General features: G+C 45.8%; 1 protein-coding gene across 4 annotated transcripts; it reads right to left on the reverse strand.

Moving 5' to 3' along the window:
• Positions 1 to 6,808: 6,808 nt before the first annotated feature.
• Positions 6,809 to 14,067, reverse strand: LOC122751709 (small vasohibin binding protein). 4 transcript variants are annotated; one of them, XM_043998859.1, is made up of 4 exons: positions 13,922 to 14,067; positions 12,735 to 12,915; positions 8,159 to 8,268; positions 6,809 to 6,973 (listed from the first exon to the last, which is right to left on the reverse strand). In XM_043998859.1, the coding sequence occupies exons 2-3, from the start codon at positions 12,846 to 12,848 to the stop codon at positions 8,182 to 8,184; spliced, it is 201 nt and encodes a 66-aa protein (XP_043854794.1). In that variant the 5' UTR covers positions 12,849 to 12,915; positions 13,922 to 14,067; the 3' UTR covers positions 6,809 to 6,973; positions 8,159 to 8,181. The 4 variants fall into 4 exon arrangements, with proteins under 4 accessions (XP_043854794.1, XP_043854796.1, XP_043854795.1 ...); XM_043998861.1 differs by lacking the exon at positions 6,809 to 6,973 and adding an exon at positions 6,980 to 7,945; XM_043998860.1 differs by lacking the exons at positions 6,809 to 6,973; positions 13,922 to 14,067 and adding an exon at positions 13,472 to 13,520 and having other exon boundaries at positions 8,028 to 8,268.

A 14,067-nucleotide genomic window follows, 5' to 3' on the forward strand; every position in this document is an offset into this window, starting at 1 on the left:
ATAGAAATGAAAGGCTAGATTATGGCAGGGATTAGTATGGACAAGGAAAGATGGCAAAACATTGACCCAATCCCCTAAAGGACAGTTAGACCCATTCTTTAGAATATGTTTAACTGATTGTAAAATGTCACCATCATATGAATTGCTTTGTCATGTTATTTCTACCCTGGAAACTACTGAAGCCTTGGGTACAGTCCTCTTAGGGCAGGGAAAACTGATCTACAAGGGCTAGTCAGACATTTTGTGTGTGTGTGTGTGTGTGTGTGTAAGGCCAACATGAGTGTTCTATGCACCTACATGGGGGAGTAAGGAAAAGATCAATGGAGGTGTCCCAACTTCACACTTTCATTATGGTTCAGAAAGGGTCAAAAGCCAGGCAACCTGACTTCAAATTCTGGCTCTTTCCCCCTCTGGGCCTCAATTTTCCCATCTGTAAAATGGGGGGGAGGGGAGGAGAAAATGAATTAAATGACTTATCTGACCCTTAAGGTCTCTCAAAGGGCCCCCTATTCCTTAGAAGGGCCTTTGATCTTGAGAACAGAACCCATACTCCCACCACCAGAGAGCACTGTCTCTTTTCATAGAAGAATTGCACCACTGAAAATAAAAACTTCCAGATTCACATTCACAGACTAAGACTGAGCTGTTGGACCCTTATGGGTCGTCCACCAGCAGTCAGCCTAGGATGATCCCTGAGGCCCCTTCCTGATCTTAGAGTCTCTCTAGGAGCTTCCAGACAAGCCTGGTCTGGCCCAGCAAACACTTCAGAGCTAGGACTTAGTTCTCTCCGTCTTTTCAGACCTGCTATGTGGTGAAATGCTTTATAGACCTTCACTCTAGCAAGAACTAACCCCTATCCCCACCCCATTTGTGTGTCGGTGAGTAGAAGAAAAGGAATAGGAATGGGATTTGGAACCTTAACTCCTTGACAAAGAAAGTAAGGCTCATGTTAGAAACTAAGATGCAGGCAGAATATGGTACTTGACATTGACTTAACCTCACTTTGGGTATAGGTTTCAGATACTTATATGTTGTTCATTTGTTCCAGTTGTGTCCAACTTTTCATGAACCTGTTGGGGTTTTCTTGCAAAGATAATGGAATGGTTTGCCATTTCCTTCTCCTGTTCATTTTACAGATGAGGAACTGAGGCAAACAGGGTTAAGTGACTTGCCCAAGATCACACAGCTAGTAAGTATCTGAGACCAGATTTGAACCCAGGAAGATGAGTCTTCCTGACTCCAGGCCCAGAACTCTACCTACCACACCACCTAGCTATATTTATATACGGACATTATAAATACTTCCCAAGCTGGAGAGATCTAGACCTCATTGTGACATGACTTCCTAGAGACTGAGGGTATCCCTACATCGGGGTTCTTAAAGCTGGGGTCTCTGAACTTGTTTTAAAAATAGTTTGATTAGTGAATTTCAATATAATTGGTTTCTTTTGTAATCCTATGTACTTTCCCTTATTCTGAGAAGGGGTCATTGACTTCACCAGATGGTGGCCTAGGGGATACATGACACAGAAGAAATAAAGCATTCCGGGTCTAGATGGGATTCTACAGGTTCTGGACAGACTAATTCATGTTACTGATACTGATAGCTGCTAACATGCATGTGTTATATTTCCTGAGACACTCGCATAGAGAACACAGGGACACTTAAATAAAACACCTCTGGCTGTGTCAAAACTTCAGATATCCACAAAAAGCAGACAGGATATTTGGAGGCAGGCAAGCTTTCCCAGCAGTCCTCAGCCTTAATAGAGATGGGTGGCTACCTATTTCATTTGAAATACTGAGATGTTATTCCTCCCTAGGCCTTTGTTGGGAGACACATTTACAGCTGGGTATAATATAACACTTGTCTGCTTTGGAGCTCTGTGGGGAAGGCAAAGGGCCCTGATGGTGATGGTCCAAGGAAATAAGCTATCTGCACATGTTCACTCTGTATATAACCAAACCCCATCTCCGAGTCTGCCCAGGGTCTGGAACGCTGTCCAACTTCAGCATCCACCCCGCTGGCCTGGTGTGTGAGGGTGTAGAGCTGTTCATTCCCACACTGGGCCACCATCAGTTCTGCTTTTCTGGCAAGCCCCCAAACCCTGGCCAACCAGAAAGAGGGTGGCATAGAGCAAGCTCATCCCCACTGCTACAAACACCATTCTGATGGTGTGGGAAACCTCCTAACTACCTGATAGGCATGTTTTACAGCTCGGAGTCCCAGCCTTGAAAGGGCTGATATCCTAGAGGGGGAATTGGTTTTGAGGGAAAAGCATGTTCCTGGGTAGGCCCCCTCATTTAAAGGAATTCAGAGTACTAAGAGCAAAGTCATCCTGACCATCACATCCTTCAGATTCCCTTCATGTACCAGGGACCACCCTGCCCATATGCTTCCTCCTTGCTGGCCTGCACCTTCCTCCTGGCCAAAGGCAACAAGCTCCTTCACAGTCTGGCCATCCTGATGGTGGTCTTCATGCCGGACAACTGCTTCAACCTCCAGGACAAAATCCTGGAGTCCCAGTTTTTGAAGGTGATTTTTATCCTGGGCGAGTGAAAATCTGAGGTTTAAATAAAATCAAACAGTTGTTCTGTGAGACTTTGAATAATCCATTCTGGGCCAGGAGTGCTTGGTGCTAAGATCCCACAGAATCAAACAGTGGAACCAGGCCAATTTACCTTCTCTGTATTCTCATTGTGCTGGGATGACTCTTCTCTTGGTTTCAAGACCATGCAGTTCAATCCCGCCCTTTCCCTCCACTCTTTCCTATTTCACCACTCATGTGAGGGAATCAGCTGTAACATGCTCATTCTTTTTTTTTTTTTTAATACTTTTTTTCTAGTGAGGCAATTGGGGTTAAGTGACTTGCCCAGGGTCACACAGCTAGTAAGTGTTAAGTGTCTGAGGCCAGATTTGAACTCAGGTACTCCTGACTCCAGGGCCGATGCTCTATCCACTGTGCCACCTAGCCGCCCCCACATGCTCATTCTTATTGCTGGCTCCTTCTGTGTGCCCAGGGTGTGAGGAGGCACCTTCCCCTACCCCAGAACTAACCCATCACTTCCATCAGGATCTCCCTCCTGCCTTCCCCATTCATTATGGACTCAACAATGAGCATGTCAATCTTTCTCTAGGCAGTAGTGTGACTAAAGGTCTACGCTTACCATCATCTTCTTCAGGCTCCTAAGTAGCGGAGCAGACTTGGTCACCAACCACAGATCATCGTCTACACGTGGGTCTTGGTGTTGTCATAGCCACTCCTGCATCCTCCCTCTCCCTCACGGTTTGTTTGGATTTCATGGAAAGAGAGTGCAGCTATAATCATAATTCAGTCCCTAATAATTTCAAACCTTTTAGGAAATTAAAATGAAAAGGCTGAGGGGTGAGTGGACTCTGGGAGTGGTGGCCACACAGCTCTCAGTCCCTCTAAGTGTATTTTTCTCTTTCAGTTGTTATCATGGTGTTCTGGTGTTTATTTTCTGACTCCTTTCTACCACTTGGTTTGGGCCACCTCCTACATCTTCTTCCCAATTACCACATGGGGCAAGGTAGCTTAGTCTGGCCCCCAGGATCAGGAACAACTCCATCACCAGACACTGCCTTTGCTCTTCATGTACAAGCCAGTGTGTTCCGACATGCTGCACCTAATCCTTAATAAGCCTTTCTTTTTCACCATGACTTAGGTGAGCTGTGTATGGGATCACAAAGCAGAGTGATGGACTTCAAGATTTTTGCTTTCCTTCAGGACTCTCCACCCCATCCCCTACCATTTAAGAAAACTTTGAGGGAAAAATAATAGTCTGTACTTTAAGAAGAATTTCCTTTATTTACATGGGAGGGCTATGCTGGGGAAAGAACAGTGGTAACCTCAACCACTTGGAAAGGTGGGAAAAGCCAGTTGTTTTAAAGCCCTGTTCCTTCCCCCACCAACACAATTATTACAGCCGTGGTTCTGGTCCTACTTGGTGCTTGTTCCTTGTTGCTATGTAGAGAGGAGAGGGGAAATGGACATGGTCAGTCCAGAAGTGGCAAGTTGCATATGATTCTGCCATTGATGTTAGCATTGAGAAAACTGTGTTCATATTATTTAAAAATGCTAAATCCCAATGATATGAAGCAAGTCTGGGATATTGCTACTCAAAATATTTTCCTTTTAAACACAGTTCCAAGATTATACTTCTTTGGCTTCTCTGAAAGCTGTAAAGTGCAGTACAAGGCCATTAACTATGGATTCTTGGGCCATATACACATATACACAATCTTATCCTAAGCTCTAGAAATCCAAGGACCCGATTCTCAATGTCACTGTAGAATTTCACAGAAACATATTATGTCTTGGCATCCTAGAAAATGTCTTAGTTACAGTTAATATATGTGTGAAATGTGATGATGAATGAGACAGGTTTGCTAGAACTCCTGAATACAAATAAATATTCCCCAAAGTAGCCTTCTTTGGGACGATCTAAAAGACTGCATGGATACAAGCATTGCTGAAAACTTTTGGTTCTTAGAGCTGGGACTACAGAAATCCATGCAGCAATGGCAGGAATCAGAGATTCAACCCACTCACTACCTCCAAGCCTGGCCTCTGCCAACCAAAGGCTCCTCCTCGCAGCCTGGTTATCCTAATGATTATCTTCATGGCAGCCCAATACCTTCTACCCCCATGATAAAATCCTGAATTCCAGTTATAAACAATGTTCTCTGACCCCCTCTTCAGCCCCCCTGTAATGATTGGAGTGACACCACCTACTGGAGAGCTAATGTAGGAAAGCTTCACCATGAGGAGAAGGTGTCTGAGGGCAAGCCATGCGGCTTTTCCTTGGCATCAGGAAGTGATGTTTGCTTGTGGGTACTGTCTATCAAAGCTACCAGCCAATTAGCTTGGAGCAGTGTGTGCGTGTGGATAGGATGTTCCTGGTTCCACAGGAGGCCTGTGGGACTTAGAAGGGGCGAGGCTCACTCTCTTTTTTCAGGACTCTCATGGAGAGTGGAGCAAAAATGCAGGCTTCCTGAGACAGATAGCTGAATCTAGGCCTCTTTCTCTCTCTCTTCACCAAATTCTTATTCTCCTTAATAAATGCTTAAAAGTCTAACTCTTGCTAAAGCTTATAATTTATTGGCGACCACTCATTAGATATTTTAGACAATATAGCTAGAATTTTAGCCCCTTACACCCCCACCACAGTAAGACCTGTCATTTGCCAAAGTCTCAGGAGCTACCAAATGAGAAAGCTTTGTAGACTTAATTCCAACAAGGAAGCAGGGACCTAGCCTGCTTAGCTGGAGTTCAGACCTGCCCTTTACCAGAGGAAATGCTTACCTTGAAGGCCCCCAAACCCTCAGGTTGTCTCCAACTTGTCATTATCTTTTTTCCCCATAGAGCCCAAGAAAAAGGGAGCAACTCAAGCTCAGCAACTCTTTGGGACTTAGCTTATGAACCACCTAAATTGGTCCCATCCCTCTACAGAGAAAACCTGGTTTTTCAGCCAATTCTGGGATTCTTCAGCCTGCTTATTCTCCTTATTTCCCATTTAGGGCCCCAAATAACTTTTGGCTAAGTTGCCCACATCATCAACTAAATCTACTCTCAAAGGACAAATTCTTGCTACCACTGAGTAGATCTGAAAAAAGTTGACTCCACAGGGATTCTGAGGAATGGCGGCCATGAAAGTGACTGCACAGCTTCCCAAACAAATGCTGCAAAGGTGACAACACCCATTGGATGTACAAGTTCTGGTCTGTTAAAAAAAGATCACCATTCCACACCTGTACTGTCCAATACTGGATGAAGAATGACTTTTTTTAGTGAAAATGCCAGCACTTTCTAAATTTAGAAATAGCATTTGCCTTCCAAGTATACAAAATGAAGTGACCTTCATGAACCTAAGGAAGCTACATCCCTGTCCCCAACTCCTGGGACAGCTGACTGAGTCTATCAAAGCTGGACACAATTTTAAGTGTGCTGTAATCATGATTTGACATTGTTTCTCAGGGCCTTGTGTTTTCTGAAATCTAACTGATTCCTCTGGGCTCTCTGAACAAAGTGAGAGGGCTGGAACCACACGCCCATTCCACAAATTAAGGAATATGGGGACTGACTGGTCATAGGTATATTGGTAGCTTTCTGAACTAAAAACTGCAGACAGGCTTTCTGTCTTCCAGCTGAATCCTGCTCTTATTAGCCCATCTGCACTCCCGTTCCCACCCCCACACCCCAGAGAAGCAAGCTTCCTCTGCAGGTAAGCTTGCTAACTTACACAGCCTGATCCCTAGGCAGAGCCAAAGCTTGTATTTAAAATGGATCTGTGTTAGCTGAACTTTTAAAATTCACAGCAGCAGCAGCAGCTCTGTCCTTCTTGGTGCCCATGAAAAACTGAAAACACAACACCTTGGACATGGGAGGTTCCTAAACGGGTGTGTGAATAGTTTTGCCACATGACTGACTGCTCAGCACCCCAACCAGGAGGAAAGGAGTACAGAGGAGTGAGTCCCTGGATGAGCAGGGGAGGCTTGGCCCTACAAGCAGAGGCCTAACTCTGAGTTTTGGAGCAGCCCCTTTTAACACCAAAAGAATGCGCCAATTCCCAGCTCATCACAGGTACAGGCCAGGATGTGGAAGAGAATCTAACAAAGACAGTGCCAAGCTTACCAATGGGTTTTGTTTCATGGGTCTACAAGTTGGCTTTTTGGAACTTGGCATATCCCCCCACAAAAGTAAAGTTGTATTCCCAAGTGATCCTACAAAGGCCCATTCAACCTATAATTAGCTGAATGATAAAGCATAACAAAAACTGACGATCCTTTATAGCATTATTTCTGTGTGAAAATTTATTCCAAGTTCCAACTTGCAATGCTGGACCACATGGCCCCCAGGTACAACCTTGGCAGAAGGGGGAGCAGACTCTCCCATCATCCCCTGCCGCTCTCTCTCTCTGGGCCACAATACTAGGACTGGCACTCTGAAAGCTGCAGCAGGGGAAGAGAGGAAATAGAAAAGTGAGAATAGGGGAAATAGCAGTTCCAGGGCATCCCAGAACATGCTGTGGTGATCTCACTGGGAAGGTGAGCCCCATTATTCTGGACTCTTGGAGGACACTAGGATCTCCCACACATTCCCATTTTATTTCTCTCCGAGTGACCCTTTTCTTATCTACATTCTCACAAATCATTTCCCAAACTATGTCTATATCAGACTCGCACTTGTCCCTGTACCCTGAGAGAGAACAATTTCCTCCTCCCCAATCTGAGAAAATAGATGAATCTGAGGTAATATAGCCTCACCTACAAGGGTTAGGTAGAAATGACCATTTCTGTGACACTTGTTAGAAACAAACGGGCATAGGAGTAATTCAAGTAACTGTCCCCCCAAATTCAGATAGGTATCTGGCTGACTGCGCTCTCATTGCTTAGTTTCTACTAGGGCTGCTACTGTCACTCCCAGAGAAAAGAGAATAGCAGCTAAAATCCACCCTCCTTTTGTGGTCAATTCATGAGGGCAACAGAAGAAACCTGCCTTTGCGGCTTCCAGCCAGGATTATGGGATTCCCACAAATCTGGGCCAATGACCCATATGTTTGCGACCATTCAGCGGCATTCACCCTCTCGTCGCCTCCAGAAACCTAACAGCTGGAAGCAGCTTCAGCTCGGGAGCAACAACAGTGGCAATGGATGGATGGGGCAGGAAGCAGGAGGGAATTTCCATCAGCAGGTCACATGTCCTCTCTCTCTGGGATACTGAGCACTCTAGATTTTCTTTGCTCATCTCTCTCTTTCTCTCTTTTTTTTTAACCCACAAAAACTCCAGCCTCTAGGACATCCAAACTAAGGCTTGGACAGGCAGGCCTTGAATTTGTAGTTAGTTTGTTTTCTTGGAGTAGTGAGGAAGTCCCACCTTCTGAAACACTGATTTTCTTTTCCCCCCAGCTCAAACAACCAAAACTGGAAAAAAAAATTCAGAAAAAAAAGCCTTCAGAAAGATGAAGCTGAATAGAGGGATGGGTGAAGAGGCAGTCACAGAGAGTAGTAGTAAATTCAGATTTATCCAACTTTAGGAAATACATAAATCTTTGTCTTTACATTTGTATGGCCCAAAGTGAGCCACCTCAGAAGAACTGCTTAGAAAGGTCATGCCCCAAGCCTCAGGGGCCCCACCTGGTCTCAGTGCTGGGGAGAGCTCATTCTCTTGGAGGCTGCATCTGCTTACAGAACTCATCAAACTGCTGCTGCTCCAACTCTGTCATTACTCTGTTGAGTGCATAAATCTGAAGGGGAGAGAGAGAGAGAGAGAGAGAGAGAGAGAGAGAGAGAGAGATGGCAGAGATGAAGGAAGGTGCTCAGTGAAATGCCAGGGAAGCCTTTGTGAAAGGGCCTGTTTACAAATCAGGCTGGAAGACAAGGCATCTTCTCAGCTGACATAAAAGGAAAAAAGATGAACTAGCTTTTTTGGTGAGAACAGTCATTAAGGACATCTGTGATTTTGGGAGAGATGTAATTATTATTTTTTTAATTAATAAAGTATTTTATTTTTTTTCCGTTACATGTAAAGATAGTTCTCAACCTTTGTTTATACAAGCTTTACAATTTCAGATTTTTCTCCCTCCCTCCCCTCCCTCCCTCCTCCCCTATACAGCAAGTAATCTGATATAGGTTATATATATATGTGTGTGTGTGTGTGTGTGTGTGTATATACACACATAATAACATTAATCCTATTTCTGCATTAGTCATGTTATAAGAGAAAAAAAATCAGAGCAATGATGGAAAAACCTCAAAATAGAAAAAAAACAACAGCATCAAAAACAAAAGAAATAGTATGGTTCATTTAGCATCTATACTCCGCAGTTCTTTTTTTTTTTCCCCCCTTAGATTTGGAGATCCTCTTCCATCACGAGTTCCCTGGAACTCTTCTGTGCCATTGCATTGGTGAGAAGAATATAGTCCATCACAGTAGATCAACACTCAATGTTGATGTTACTGTGTACAATGTTCTTCTAGTTCTGCTCATCTCACTCATCATCAGCCCATGCAAGACCCTCCAGGTTTCTCTGAACTCCTCCTGCTCATCGTTTCTTATAGCACAATAGTATTCCATTGTATTCATATACCACAACTTGTCCAGCCATTCCCCAATTGATGGGCACCCCCTCAACTTCCAATTCTTTGCCACCACATAAAGAGCAGCTATAAATATTTTTGTACATGTGGGTCCCTTTCCCCCTTCCATGATCTCTTTGGGAAAAAGACCCAAAAGTGGTATTGCTGGGTCAAAGGGTATGCACAGCTTTATCACCCTTTGGGCATAATTCCAAATTGCTCTCCAGAATGGTTGGATCAGTTCACAGCTCCACCAACAATGGATTAGTGTTCCAATTTTCCCACAGCTTCTCCAACATTTATTATTTTCCTTTTTTGTCATTTTAGCCAATCTGATAGGTGTCAGGTGGTACCTCAGAGTTGTTTTTATTTGCAGAGAGATGTAATTATTGCCAATTTATACATGAAGAATTTGAGGCTTGGAATGAGGAGATTCCCAGAGTTCAGTATAGCCCAGAGGTTCTATAGGGAGGGATCAAAGGTAAGGAGAGAAAGGCTTGACAGCTACATCAAAAATATGCAGAAAGTGAAGGCTGACCTTATACCAAACTGGCAACAGTCATTAAAAACAACAAAATTGAATGTGGAGGAGGGAGGAGGAGAGGACAAGGGCAAAAGGCAGCACTGTTCTGTTTTGGGAGAGAACAATCTGGCAACATACAAAAAGATTTATAAAACTGAACCTATCAAAATGCTCTCCACATCTGGATGCAGATGGAACCATACTATTTCTACTTTTTTTGTTTTTCTTTTTTTGAGGTTTTCCCCTTTTGTTCTGATTATTCTTTCACAACATGAATAATGCAAAAAATGTTTAATGAGATTGTACATATATAACCTATATCAGAATGCTTGCTGTCTGGGGCAGCTAGGTGGTGCAGTGGATAAAGCACCAGCCCTGGATTCAGGAGGACCTGAGTTCAAATGTGACCTCAGACACTTTACACTTACTAGCTGTGCGACCCTGGGCAAGTCACTTAACCCTCATTGTCCTGCCCAAAAAAAAAAAAAAGAATGCTTGCTTGTCTTGGGGAGGGGGGAGGGAGGAGGGAGGAGGGAGGGAGAAAAATTTGGAACTAGAAATCTTAAAAATAAATGTTGAAAACTATCTCTACATGTAACTGGAAAATAATAAAATACTTTTATGATTTTAAAAAAACCCAAAAAACTGAACCCATCATTTGACTCAGGAATTGCACTATCAGGACTGTAGCCTGAAGATGTTATTTAAAGGGAAATAAGACATATATTAAAACACACTCAAAGCAACTTTATTTAGAATAACAACAGTGAAAACTGGAAATATAGGACTACTGGGGAAGGGCTGAATAAACTGGTCTCATATAACATGTTCACTGAACCATACAAATTACAGAGACATGCTGTGGGACCAGGAAAAGAAAGCAGAACTGGCCTGCTGTAACTACAACTATATGATAATAAGAGCAAGAAAATCTAATCGGTATAAACAAAACAGATGAGGAAACCAAATAAAATGCTATTCATATATTATGGAAATATCTCTTTTCCTTTGAGCATAGTGTTTGTTTCATTCTTTACAGTTTCATTCCTTATTTATTTATTTATTTTGAAGGGCAGTGAGGGTTAAGTGACTTGCCCAATGTCACACAGCTAGTAAGTGTCAAGTGTTTCAGGTCGGATTTGAACTCAGGTCCTCCTGAATCCCGGGCTGGTGCTTTATCCACTGCGCCACCTAGCTGCCCCTCACAGTTTCATTCTTTATGTTTGTTTTCAAGAGTTAAGTTTTCAAAATGATTTGAGTTACAATAACAGCAAAAATCTGTTACCCATCAACTACCTTTGCCTTTCTCCTATGATCTAAATTTGGCACCCTCCTGACTGCCTACCTACCCATTAAGGGTGCCTCTAGTATCTGTTAATTCTGTTAGTTCCCAGAACACCAAATCTATGGTCATAGGTCAATCACTGGCCAGAGGTGACTCCCAAAGGGCAAATTGGTGTTTGTGCCAAAGGGCGCTCATTGATTTAAAAGGCCATCAGTTTGGGGAATAGGTAAAGAAATCATGGTTTACAAATGTGATGGAATATTATTTTGTTGCCCAAAACAACAAAAGGGCTGATTTCAGAGAAACCTAGTCAGATTTGTATGAACTGATGCTCAGTGGAGCAATCAGTTCATACAAATCTAACTAGGATGGAGTGGTCATGCCCTTTTTCACAGTCTGCTGTATATCGCTGATTTGTGAACTTGCCACCTCCCTACCACAATGACCAGTGGGTCATGGCCTGAATCAGACTGCTGAGGTTTCTTAAAGTCATTTTCCTTTAGAATCACTTGATATACAGCAGACTGTGATAAAGGGCTTGGCTGTTCCGTGTAGTAATTCAATATTAACTATATTAACAAACCTTTATGAAGTCCTTACTGTGAATAAGGCCCTGGCCCCTGCTGCAGGTAGTCCAGCCCCACCCATGGCCATTCCAGAGCAGAGGAACCCTCCCATTCCAGTGTCTGGGTGCTTGGGGCAAAGGAAGGGCAGTGTTGGTTTGGTGGCAGAAGGCCATGGAGCACCAACTTTCACTACCAAGTCCCACCTTTAAGAAGCATAGTAATTGGAATGCCAACCTGCTAGGACCAAGAATGCAGAAGGGAAGAGGGGGTGTGAGGACAGGAGCTCAAGTGTGTGCTGATGGCACATGGACTTCATGCCTGGGCCCTTAGGAGAAAATGGAGGGTGGCAGTGGGGCCACAGGGCAGCTGATCCTGGGGCAAGGAGGCCTCTGAACCAGTATCTGCATGGGGCAGACAAAGGAGCCCTTCCTTCTTGGATCCAAGATGAAGAACAATGAAGGGGAGAAGGCTTATTGGTAGGGGAGGGCTAGGGTGTGCTTACAGTAACTCAGCTGAGGGCAGGTATGATTTTTTTCCAGGGCAGTGGCTCCCCAGGGAGGAGGCCTCCAGAGCCAGGATCTGAGCAGAGCTGGGACTGGGACACTCATAATTGCTCCCGAGTGGCAGCAATGCCTCTTGGGTAGGACTAGAGTGATGGTAGGCAAAATGAAAAGGAAGCATGGAAGAAAGGAGAAGTTGAGAAAGCAACCAGGGGTTTTAAAAGATAGAGTACGGAGAGAGAGCATTCCAGGTATTGAGGTCAGTGAAAAAGCACAGAAGTGAGAGATGCAGGAATTTGTCAGGACCCTAGAATTCATGAAAGGGAATTACTAGAAAGATAGGCTGGGGCCAGGTTGTAAGAGGTTCTCAGAGCATTCATATTCGCTCTTAGAGATAACCAACAGGGAGCCCCAGTTTATTGAGTTGGAGAGTGAATTGGTAAGACCTGCTCTTCAGGAAAAGCCCTTTGGCAACTGTATGGAAGGTGCGCTAAAGAGAGAACCCTAGGGCAGGGAGACCAATGAGAAATCAGTTTCCCTTCTGTTACCCAAGAACAGGCGAGTGCTAATCGTCAGGAAGACTCCTCTTCCTGAATTCAAATTAGCTGTGTGACCCTGGGCAAGTCACTGAACCCTGTTTGCCTCAGCATCCTCATCTGTAAAACGAGCCGGAGAAGGACATGGTGCCAAGAAAACTCCCAGTGGGGTCATGAAGAATCGGACATGACCGAACCACTACCCAAGAACAGCTGGGGCTCACCTCTGCCCTTTGTCTTTGCTTCAGTTCCTGCTGAGCTGATCTCTGCCTGGCTTTCTCTACTCGGTTCACAGGCTCCTTCACCTTGGGTTTTTCTTTCCGACCAGAAGGCTCCATGCCTTATCCTCTCTGCAATTCAAGCACAGCTCTGACCGAAATGGGAACAGAGCTGTCCTGTGCAGAGCTTTTGGACAGGGAGGGGGAAGGAAAGACAAGCACCTTAAACACGGCCCTCTGCGGTGGAACCCCGACCCCACTCCCCCCAACACTGGTAAATTCTCCAAAGATCAGAGACGGAGAACTAGAAAGGACCAGCCATCGGCTGGTCCACAGCCCCTCATTTTAGAGATGGGGAAACTGACTCGGGAGGGACTTGCTCAGGGTCTCTAAGATAAAGGGCAATCTGGCATTTCTGCCCGGGGTCCTCGGGATTCAAATGCACATCTTGTACACCCCACTATCTTCCCGGCAGGCTCAGGGCACTCCGGCATTTGCTCTGTTGTCCCCCTACTGCCTTCCCCCTTCTCCAGCCCAGGTACCCCATCCCTGAACCCCGCCCCCACTGGGGTTCTCACTGCCCACCTCCCGGCTGTCCTCTTCTGCTCCCCCAAGTTATCCCACGGCTCCCCCTTCTCACGTGTCCCCGCCCCTCCCCTCCCTCCCAGTGGTTCTCTGGGTTAACCCCCCCACCTTCCCCCCACCTCCCCCCTCCCCGAGGGCGGCTGTTCTCCCAATTCCACCTTCACCTCCTGCGGTCCTACTCTCAGCCCCTCCCTCCTCCCTTGGCTGGTCTCTCTACCCTCCCCCAGCCCCCAGAGGCTGTTCTACCAATTCCTCCTGCCCCCCCCCCTCCGCCTCGGCTGTGCTCTCTTTCCTCCCTCCCTCCCTCCGCTGTTCGCTCCATCCCTCCCTCCCTTCCACGGGTATCCTCCCCCGTTCTGCCCCTCCCCCCGCCCTCCATCTCTCCGGCCTTCGGCGCTGCCTCCCAGACAGAGCTAGGGACCACGGTCCTCGGGCTCTTTGTCCGTGCCAGGCCGGGCTTCGGACACAGCTAGACGCGGCAGGGCGAAAACTACGGCCCCCTCCCCCCGGTCCCGCCCTCGCCACAGGAGTCTCCCCCTCCACTACAATCCCGGGTCACAAACTTTCCCCGCCCTCCCCTACCGGGCCACCCCTGAGGCAACTCCTACCTCCCTCCCTGGGCAAAATGTCGAGGAGAGGGGCGGGGCACCCGAACCAATCGCGAATTCGGAATTCGATTCCTTTTCCCTGTCTGGAGAAGAAAGAAGCGAACAAGGGGCGTGGGGGAGGGGAAGAAGCTGGCACGCGCAATCCC

The sequence above is a fragment of the Dromiciops gliroides genome, chromosome 3 (genome assembly GCF_019393635.1).
Source record: "Dromiciops gliroides isolate mDroGli1 chromosome 3, mDroGli1.pri, whole genome shotgun sequence".
In the NCBI taxonomy this organism is placed as follows: domain Eukaryota; kingdom Metazoa; phylum Chordata; class Mammalia; order Microbiotheria; family Microbiotheriidae; genus Dromiciops; species Dromiciops gliroides.